At 44.2% G+C, this 10,662-nt stretch overlaps 3 protein-coding genes across 3 annotated transcripts; all 3 read left to right on the forward strand.

The window, feature by feature from the left end:
• The first annotated feature begins 443 nt into the window (after window positions 1-443).
• Window positions 444-3,319, forward strand: hsd17b1 (hydroxysteroid (17-beta) dehydrogenase 1). The gene is made up of 6 exons (XM_047037825.1): window positions 444-1,092; window positions 1,392-1,553; window positions 1,862-2,041; window positions 2,135-2,228; window positions 2,357-2,540; window positions 2,947-3,319. Exons 1-6 carry the CDS (start codon window positions 996-998, stop codon window positions 3,109-3,111), a joined length of 882 nt encoding a protein of 293 aa, XP_046893781.1. The 5' UTR covers window positions 444-995; the 3' UTR covers window positions 3,112-3,319.
• Window positions 3,320-5,011: 1,692 nt separating this feature from the next.
• On the forward strand, window positions 5,012-7,995 carry si:ch73-141c7.1 (coenzyme Q-binding protein COQ10 homolog, mitochondrial). Its single transcript, XM_047037830.1, has 5 exons — window positions 5,012-5,231; window positions 5,790-5,942; window positions 6,072-6,264; window positions 6,555-6,656; window positions 7,266-7,995. The coding sequence occupies exons 1-5, from the start codon at window positions 5,131-5,133 to the stop codon at window positions 7,425-7,427; spliced, it is 711 nt and encodes a 236-aa protein (XP_046893786.1). The 5' UTR covers window positions 5,012-5,130; the 3' UTR covers window positions 7,428-7,995.
• Window positions 7,996-9,464: 1,469 nt separating this feature from the next.
• On the forward strand, window positions 9,465-10,645 carry LOC124479216 (complement C1q-like protein 3). The gene is made up of 3 exons (XM_047037835.1): window positions 9,465-9,757; window positions 9,873-10,011; window positions 10,091-10,645. The coding sequence occupies exons 1-3, from the start codon at window positions 9,548-9,550 to the stop codon at window positions 10,375-10,377; spliced, it is 636 nt and encodes a 211-aa protein (XP_046893791.1). The 5' UTR covers window positions 9,465-9,547; the 3' UTR covers window positions 10,378-10,645.
• The last annotated feature ends 17 nt before the right edge of the window (window positions 10,646-10,662 follow it).

Consider the following 10,662-nt stretch of genomic DNA (forward strand, 5'->3'; position numbering starts at 1 on the left):
CGCACTGTGCTTCGAACAGCCGGACCATTTGGGGTAAACAGAAGATTTCGAATATGTTATGACTTCAAACATGATTTCAACATGAGTTCTCAAAATTGTCTTTCACAGTAAACACAAACATTTACATACATCCAAGTTCTTCGCCAGAGGAAGAGTCTTATCCGTTATGGGATCATCTTTAGCTTTGTGTCATTGCTTTTCGTTTGGATCTCCGGCCCATCTTTCTGACATGATGAGAGCAGTCATTGAATGCCATGATATGTTCCCATCTCCACAGTGGACTTTCCAAATGCAGACTGTTGCACTTCTGTGAACCATAGACTGTTGCTTCATGACGTTTGCTCTCCTTTCCTCAATCCAAAACATAGATGTGTTCTTCATGGTGGTTTCCAAATGTCTCTGTTCCAGCGGGCAGTATTGCTTTTACGGAGCGGTGGGTTTTTAATCAGTACTTTTGACCGTTTGACCGAGGTTTGGCTGTGTGATACTGGTGGAGGGCCCACTTGACAGAACTCCTAGATTCCACATGTAGACATTTCTTTGCTACTAGGGAATACTGCCCTCTGTCTTCCGGCCAAATAATGACAGGCTGCTTGAGAAGTTGCAATGTCTCAGTGCACCGAGACCAGACATCTGTTTCGTCGTATCAAAGAAAGGCTCTGAGAACATCCATGGTGCTGGTGTAAAGGGGAGTATAGCGAGGAGAGAGGGGGGAGCAGGAATAGGGTGATGGCCATGTCACACCAGAGCACCTGGTCTGGAGGAAGTAGTCGAGGCTCCACTATAGGCTGGGAAAGAATCCTGTTTACATCCAAGGGACCTTGTGATAGTGGAGGAAACGATAACAAGACAATCACAAAAGCAGAACCTCTTCCCAGGCTCATCTTCTCATTCCATCCTCTCCTGAGCTGCTCTGCCCGTCTCCAGGTTTTGGGTCCCCCTTCTCTCCGTGACAGTACCAGACCCAGCTGAACCCAGGACCGTGCGGTCGACTCATGACCCAGACAGTGGTGCTGATCACAGGCTGTTCCTCAGGGATAGGCCTCAGCCTTGCTGTGCGACTGGCCTCCGATGCTAGCAAGACCTACAAAGGTAAAGTTATGATAGGCTCTTGCCTATCACTTTAAGTACAATGCGTTTGTTTGGACAAAACAAGCGTGGGTACATCTCAACCCGATGAGATGTAGACAGTATGACATGCTGATGATTGACTGATTTTGGCCTTTACCCGTTATTGTACATCCAAACGTTAACTGCATTATCTTAAACTGGTGTAATTTGTATGTAGCCCGATGCAAATGACAGTGTTATCTGCAGACCTACAGTACACAGACGTGTCATGTCTATGTTGTGTCAAACATGTCCTTGACCAATGAGATACGGTTGCTTAGTCTACGCCACCATGAGGAACCTGTCCAAGAAGGAGCGTCTGCTGGAGTGTGTGAAGGGTCTGCACAAGGACACCCTGGATGTGCTGCAGATGGACGTGACAGACAAACAGTCCATCCTGTCTGCCAGGGACCGGGTCAGGGAGAAGAGGATCGACATACTGGGTACTGTCCTGTCTACCAGCACAGAAACACTGTGATGATACTGTGTTTGGTGAAACACAGTCTGTGTGTCTGTGTGTGTGGAGAGGGGAGGGGAAAGAGGGGGCATGTTTAACTAAGGATAGTAAACAAAAACAAAAAAGACCTTGTGGGGACATTTGCTTGGTTCGTACAACGTAGGGTTTAGAGTTAGGGGGAACATGGAATTGAATTGTCAGTCCTTGCTAGAATGGTTAAACGAATCTGTGTGTGTGTGTGTGTGTGTTTGTTTTTTGTTTGTGTGTCGGCCTGTCTGTTTGTGGTGCCCTCAGTTTGTAACGCTGGAGTGGGTCTCATGGGGCCTGTGGAGGTGCAGTCTCTGGACACCATGAGGCAGATCCTGGAGGTGAACCTGCTGGGCACCATCAGCACCATCCAGGCCTTCCTGCCAGGGATGAAGGCCCAGAGCCAGGGACGCATCCTGGTCACAGGCAGCATCGGAGGCCTGCAGGGTGAGAGAGGACAGTGCTGTGTGTGGCTTAACGTGGTGCATAACATGAGAAAAACTAACCCTAATTGTCAAAGTTATCTTTTTGGTGCCAAAGGACTGCCCTTTAATGAGGTTTACTGCGCAAGCAAGTTTGCTGTAGAGGGTATGTGTGAGAGTCTGGCCATTCTGCTGCAGCACTTCAACATCCAGTGAGTTCAAAGGTCTTCTTCTGCATTCTTTGTACATTTGTGTTTGGTAGCATCGTCTCTTCGGGTGTTTTAATGAGTAGATAGGAAGAGGGCAAAGAAATGTGAAGACTTTGTGTCCCATCATGCAGTGTGAGCCTTATTGAGTGTGGCCCCGTCAACACGGACTTCCTGAGCAACCTGCAGATGGCGGAGCCAGGCGACTCTGCCCTTCAGCAGGTGGACAGCCACACGCGGAGCCTCTATGACACCTACCTGCAGCACTGTGGGGCCGTGTTCCAGAACGCAGCGCAGGACACTGAGGACATAGTCAAGGTACAGTCTGGGACCAACAGTGTTTCTAATGAAGTTGAGTTCCAGTTCTTTGTTTTGAAATGACACTCGATGGGACATCATACCTCCAGAATGGGGCACTTGCCTACCATAAATGTTGTTAAAGGTAAGATGATCCCCTTGTTACGGTACACTGTACTCCTTCCAGGAATGGCGGGTTATCTGATGCTCATACACACTGGTGGGAGATTAACTATCTGGTTATCTGGTATTCATCCCTGGCTAATGCACTCAGCTCCGTGAGAGAGTGATGTCATCTGGAACACTTCCACTGTTCTTCTGCCCCTGGAGTCCTTTGCCAACACATTAAACCAAAGTTATTTAGGAGCTCTGTGTGACAGTGTAATGAGCAGTGTGGTGTAAACCTGAACTTTCTGTCGGTCCATAGATCTTCATGGATGCAATACAGTCAGACAGCCCTGCCTTCAGATACTACACCAACAGTGCCCTCCTACCCCTGACCAGCCTCAAGGTCACTGCCCCAGATGGGTCCCAGTACATCAGAGAAATGAGCCAGCACATCTTCTCAGCTGGCAGCACAGAGGAACCATGATGGGCTTTTAACTGGACAGCAACTTTAGAGAGACGAAGGGAGGGGGTGGGATATCTTGGTTCGAAATCCTTTTTAACTAAAGCCAAAATCGCTAGTTTTGCTTAATGTACCAATCCTGCCTTTAATTCATATGTAATCATCTTAATTGAGGTATGTTAAAGGGCCTATGTTAACGTTTATGACGTACAATGCCTACTACAATGTAAGTCTGCTAGAGTGTCGCTTTGAAATACTTTCTATCTTCATGAAAACGAAATAAAACTTTTTTGCAAAGCTTTATTTCTTCCTAATTTTAATGGGATAGGTTGTTAGTTGCAGAATTGCAGTTCAGTTTACTTTCAGTTGTACTGCCACTTAGGGCAGAGTTTCAGTACTATGAGAAAGTTCTCATGGAGATGGCAGGGCTGTGGAAATATTGTCCAAAGATAGCGCTACTATCTAAACCTGTTTATCAAGGGTTTATTCCACACATATATTCACTTTCATGACCACCACACCACACAGATGAGATATAAATAAAGATTATTTTTAAGAATGATCTATAGTTCAGTAAACTTTCTTTTAAGGAATTACCATCATGTATGCTGAGAAAAACGATGCTGAGGAAACCAGATGTTAAGTCTCTTTCAGAAACATCATTGGGCCAGCTGTATATCTGCTTGTCCACAAGGCGGCTTCTATCCTGATGTAAGATCTTTTTTTAGATCAAAATCACTAATTTGATTTATAGTAGAGTCAATTGAAGGAAATTGGAATAGACATGCCACTTGTTGTTGACATGCCACAGTGTAATTTCTCCCTGAAATTACACTGTTAATAATTATTTAAATTAACCAGAAGTAAAGTGTTAATGCAGGTTGGCAAACTGATAATAGAATGACACAGGGAAGGTTTGTCGTTGGTCATTTCGTTGGAAAAAAAATTAAATACATCAAAGGTCATCTACATTTTAAGTAAAGTGAAGAAATGTACAGAGGAGTGTCTAGCATCACAAAATATTTTGATGAATAGATTAAACTGTATCTCCAGTATAACCACATCACCATAGATTAGGACAACTCGTTGGAGAGTGCTCATAGGTTATATAAACGATCTGATGTTCTCAAGTCTAAAGAGAGAAGACACACACCAGGATAAGCTGAAGAACAGGATGATCTCAGTTACATGTACAGTAAGGATCCTGTTCATTCCCTAATTGGGATGCTGCCCTACTTCTGACCCCTTAATGGGCTCTAATACCTTCAGTTCTGGCTGTGCTAGCCTTACTACATAACCACTTAATGCAGGACAGCCCACAGATCATGGTGATGCAGTTTTAGTTAATGACCTCTTCTCTTGCCACTCAATCATCCCTGTGACAATAATGAATGGATACATCAAATTAAGTGAATATATCGAGTTATTTAGCTGTTTTTTTCCAAGCGACATGGAAGTTAGATTTTATGTCATTAATGATTAAACAGAGCCCTGCCATGTGAACCTGCTTATTTGCAGGAAACGTCTTCCCGGGTTGGTTTGATAGTGCCAGGTACCAAAGTCCAGGTGAGTCACGGGTACAGGCAGTGCATCACAGTGTGCCTACATGTTGACCTTTTGCTTCATTCATAATTACAATCGACTGGGCTTTGGCTTTTGTCACAGTCATCTGTGGTGAGATATCATCTTTCTGTGCGTGTGTGTGTGTGAGAGAGTTCTGATATTGAGTGTTAAATTAGTGTTCTTTTAGTAGCCTACACCATATTATACCTTCCTTACCACTGAACAGAAAGATAATCAGCACAGCTGCTTATGTTGGGTACGGAACCATAATGATCAAATTAATTTAAGCAGTCCATAGGTTCCTCCCATTTTCTCTACGTCATTCCTCAAGGCTCCGTCTTTTATAAGGAAACAGCTTGAGTGACACATCAGTTCGCACCACTGCTAGGTGATATCGGAATCGACCTGGGAAAGCCGGCCGGTTACCGGAGGGAACAAGATCATCTCATTCAACTTTTATAATAGAATAAATAAAATAAAATGGCAAACAAAACTACACTACTTTTCCGGGCGCTTGTTGAGATGTCTGAGATGCACTCTACGAAACTTGCTCGAGGACTTACAAACAAAGCAAATACCAGGTAAGCGTTACTGTAGTTAGCTACGATACAGTAGAATCCACCGGCATTTTATTAGTTAGTTGGTCAAACAGACGGTTAACATTTGGTTGTTGGGAATATTCTATATAAGATATTTGTTTTTAGCTTACCCAGAAATAAATATGTATAATTATATATATATTTTGATATGGACTATCAGATATATTTCCACGTATTCGTATTTGAGATTAGAATGAAGAGTTTGAGGTGAGCTGAAAAGTGCGGTGGAATGTCACAACTCAAAAGAACGTCAGTCGCCTGGGGCAACAGCTAGCTACACATGGGCAGAAAACGTGCTAAACCACAGATGCCAGTTTCAGTTAAAACATTTTCATACAGCACAACCTAGTTAGGAATCATCCATTATGATATTGTAAACCTACAGTGGGCTGCACTGATGTCTAACTGGGTTGGTTCATTTTGAATAATGCAGTCTTTCAATTGGTAGGGCAGTTTGTCTGAACGTTGTTGAGAGAAATTCATGTGAAGACAAACAGAAATCAAATAGTAACTAAAATCTCTTCCTCTTTATCCTCCCAGACACCTAAGCTCCTGTGGGGTCCTGGCTGCCCGGCGGGCCACCTTGCCCCTGTCCCCAGCCTGTCCCATGACCACACCTTCTCGCAGCTTCATCAACCTAGCTGCCGCCATCACTGCACGCAAGATGGACTACTCTGAGTGTCGGACACTAGGGTAGGTCTCTCAACCAAACCAGCGTGTACACTCACTCACTCCCAGTTTTCCCTAAAACACCCTTTTGTAAGATCATGGTGAGAAGCAATCAGCTTGACGTGCAGTCTGTGTCTTCTGTTTCTGATGCAGGTTTACTCCAGAACAGATGTACAGTGTTGTGGCCAGTGTGGACCAGTACCGGCACTTTGTCCCCTGGTGTAAGAAGTCTCGTGTCGTGAAAGGCACGAACGGCGATGTCCGGGCTCATCTAGAGATCGGGTTCCCCCCCATTGTGGAGCGCTACACTTCAGAGGTCACAGTTGTCCCCAACCACCAAGTCAGGGTGAGTGTCCAACCCTAACTTTGTCACACTCATAAGAACTTAAGATAAAGTATCCGTGTTTTAACTTCCTCACAAGAGTTGCAAAGGTTAACAGTGGTGAAGAAAAAGTAGCCAGACAATGATAAGGCATGAGATCTGCTAGATGATGATTTAGGAAGTGATCAGCTATTCCAAGGTGACCAATCACCTGTTTGACCTGCTGCTGACATTGTACACCTTCTCTCGAGGGCTTCTTGAGGCTTTGTCTGGCTCTGCAGTCAAGGCTAAAGTGTCGTGTCATGTGTCCTCAGGCCGTGTGCACAGACGGATCACTGTTCAGCCATCTAGAGACGTTGTGGAGGTTTGCCCCTGCGGCCAAGGACCAGCCAGGCTCCTGCAAGGTGGACTTCTATGTAAGTGAATACAAGGATCCTCTTCCCTCTCTGACACTAGATGTCAAATGAATCCTCGTATGAACACATTGAAATCAGGCTAGTGGTTGGTTGGTCATATCAACAAATGTTACAGCGCCTTTTAGCAAGGGCTCTTTGCTCAAGTACAATGAGTTGACAGCTAGAGTTTGGGCCTTGAGATCAAATAGCATGCGATGCCTACTGCCATCTTGTTCTTTTCATATTGGATTTATTATTGGAGGGGGAAGTGTTCAGCAAAGCCTATTAGGTTCTATGTATAAACCCTGAACCCATGAGCCCAGTCATGGATCCCTCTTAAAATAGTCTACCTAAGAGGGCCACTGGCGGGAACGTTGTGACCTCGGTGTCTCAGATTGTTGCCAGGGCAACTAGGCTGGGGATTAGAAGGGCAACCCACTGGTGCCTGTGAAAAAATGGCCGTAGAATGACTTGGCAGATTAGTAGTTGTATGAATAGACGGTGTGCGGAGGTTCAAGTACGTTTGGTCCACCTCAATTGGGCCTTCAGCACTGGTTTTTAAATGCAAAGTGATCAGCTTTTTTGTCTTCACTCAAACAAACTCACGTCCATCTTTCCTCCTCCCTGCAGGTGTCCTTTGAGTTCAAATCCCTGCTGCACTCTCAGCTTGCAAACGTTTTCTTTGACGAGGTGGTCAAGCAGATGGTGAATGCCTTTGAGAAGCGGGCGGCCAGTCTGTACGGTGGTGCCCCTGCTCCTCCCCACATCCCAGGGAGGAGGAGGTCTGTGTGAGACCCCCCCCCCCCCTTTCCACCACCCTCAGCCTCCGCAAAGACTGATGATAGACTGCACCTTTGTTCCCATTCGACATACCATGTCTTGGAGCGCCACCTAGTTCTGAATCATCCGTGGTGATATTGTAGAGCTGGTGTGTCTGAGCGAGAATACACTTTCCCAACCAACGTCACAACTTCCCAACACACCCCACGCACTCATGGTTATGTGTCATGAAAGAGACTTCTTGTGTTTCTTTCTAATTGTCTTAAGGATTCTATTTTTGTATTTGAATTCCCTTTGGTTATGAGCCACAAGACTACAACATGTCTATTTATTTATTTAACATAAAACTACAATTTATTCACTTGAATGTACATAGACCCTTTTTATTTGGGGGGGATAAAAGTTAATGAGTTTTGTAGAACGTTTAAGGGACTTTTTCTTATGTTTTGGAATGTGGTGTGACCAATTGATTCCCCTGCAATGTTCAAAACACATTAGAGGGTAGCTTTTTCTTGTCCTACACTAAATTGTTTTATTTAGTGTCAAAATGATGGAAAATTAAAAAGCCTATTTTTGTTAACCCATTGCTTCATGTTTTTTCATTTGGCTTGCTTGTGTTTTATGTACTTGTGTCTTCTTCCTTGTGACTGGAATTGTTACCACTGACCTACATTTGAATGTTGCATATGTATACAGTAATCACTGGTTGGACAAACCTTAAAATACAGGCTTCATGTACAAGCTGTCACAAATACTGTGCTAACCTAACCTCTGGATGCCTACGCAATGTTCTGTTTGAGCAGGACAGTTCAAGGAAATCACATGACTTTATAATCAGTTTGGAAATAACGGACTACAGAGGATGGCTTCTCCCTCCCTCCTCCCCCTTGCTTAACCACAGCCCGTCACCACTTCAACACATTAACAAGAAAGAGTTCAGCTCCCTTTATTCAGCTCCAGAGGAGGATCCGGACTGTCTTTTGGCACCTGATTTGTTTTCATACAGAAAAAGCTCTCCCGTCCGAAGGGCATATTAGTGTGTTAATGCTGTGGTCGATTTTCAGGAACATTGAGTGCAGACATTGAGGATTGCTGAAAGCACCCCAGAACAAACATTCAGTCCCTTAAGTAATTTTCAACTATCCATTCAGACAACTGAACAACCATGCTTTCACAATCTTGTGACTGAGGACGAACACTCTAGACACAGTTATGGAAGGCTTATTATGTCGTCATATGGGAATGTTTTGCTACACATGCTTTTCTGTCAAGTTCTTACCCGCCACCATATGGTCTGTCCCCTCTTCAGCCGGACTTGTCAAACTAGCGTAGTCAGTGGATACTAATGAGCTGCACGTGACTCTGGAATGCCTAGTGCCTTCCTACCTTACAGTTATTTCTGCTCCCACTGGGCTGGCAGAAACAGTAATACTCATCACACAGAGATGCTGTAGCCAGCTGCTCTGGCCTAGCAGCGCCCTCACAACACTCCTCACTGCCATATCTCGTGCTGCACGTGTTCTGTGTGGTCATCGCTATTCCACAGGCTAGCTTCTCAGCATATTTTTTATGCTGACCTGAATGGCAGATTCCCCGTGTGAAATACCTCACATGAAATATTAGTCTGTGAAGCTGTAAAGGAGCAGATGAGGGTTGTATGTCTGAAACACATGACTGGTTTTATTTGACCTGACCCTAAGCCCTTTAGCTGCAATACAATATGTCCACACTGATGCTTAAGGTAACATTCAATATTGCTATTGCCACACACACCCATCACAATGGCTGGTACTGTTAGGGTAGAAAGTTGCCCTATCCATTTTTCCCTGTGTGACTAGCTAAAACTAGACGAACATTTGTGCATTTATTAAGTTAATAATCACAGGTGCACAGTTTTGACAGTATTTCAATAAATATTGTAATGCAGAGGAATGGTCTGCACAACAAGCCCCCTCATCTAATTTTCCCTTCCTCCTCTGCCAGGATACGTGATGGATAGTTTGCTTCCTGACATTTCCCATAATCCCACATTGCACAAATTGTAAGTGTGCTTTGTTGATAAAGGGAGGTTCTTCAGAGGTTGAACACTAAACCAGACTACAGGCTGTTTCAGAAGACACACAAGTTACAGAATGAAGGGGATAACATTCCTATTGCTGGCACTTAGCTGCAGTTTGATCCAGGCTCAGATGGGACAGCATAACTATCCTGACAACTGCAATCTGATAAAAGACCTGGCAGCTACAGTTGAGAAACTGTCCACCGTGACGGAGAAGATGGGGCAGATGGAGACCAGGCTGCAGACGACGGAAAGAGAGTTGGAGGAGCTGAAGAAAGTGACTTTGAAGTGAGTCACTTTTCTGTTATGAAGAATGACAAATCCTAGACGGAGCTTCCGTTGTGATATTTTGAGACAGAACAAAATAATTGAGATACTCTTCTTCCCTCCTGTATTTGTCAGGCAAGCCTCAGATAGCTTTCTCAGCCACACTCAGGGAATCAGGCAGTGGTAACACTGGACCCTTCAATGTTGACAAACCTCTGCAGTACAAGAATGTCTACTCAAACGTGGGCAACAGCTACAACCCTGCTACAGGTGCTTTGTTATGTTCTAGATTCACACATGAGTGTATACGTGTTTAAGTGCAGGTGTGACACCTCTGTTATGTTTGAAGGTATCTTCACAGCCAGTGTGAAGGGGATGTACTACTTCCGGTTTTCCATGATGAACAACCTGAGTGCCACGCCTAACTCTGTGGTGTCCCTGATGAAAAATGACCAGAGGCTGGCATCTGTGTGGGACACCTCAGGGACTGATGCCAATGATATTGGCAGCAACGCAGCAGTCATTCCTCTGGAGGTGGGGGACAATGTTTACATCAAACTGGTCGCCAACAGACTCATCTATGATGATGTTATGAACTACAACACCTTCAGTGGCTTCCTGCTCTTTAATATGTAAGGCAAACACTGAAAAATAGTTCAACTGAATGAATGACTTTCTTACACATCAAGTTAGTAGTCAGTAATGTGTGCAGTTTACAACACAGTGATGTTATACCTACTGTGATCCAACTGAATTTGAGTCATTCTTAACAACACCATCTCCATTATCCAAATAAAACACACAAACACAGATTTCTGGCAGAAACACATGATCAAAAAGCATTTAGTTCTGGTTGAACAACATTATGTCTGTAACAAAATGAAAATGTACACCATTATCAACCTTTTTAATAAATGCCAT

The sequence above is a fragment of the Hypomesus transpacificus genome, chromosome 17 (assembly GCF_021917145.1).
Source record: "Hypomesus transpacificus isolate Combined female chromosome 17, fHypTra1, whole genome shotgun sequence".
Lineage (NCBI taxonomy): Eukaryota > Metazoa > Chordata > Actinopteri > Osmeriformes > Osmeridae > Hypomesus > Hypomesus transpacificus.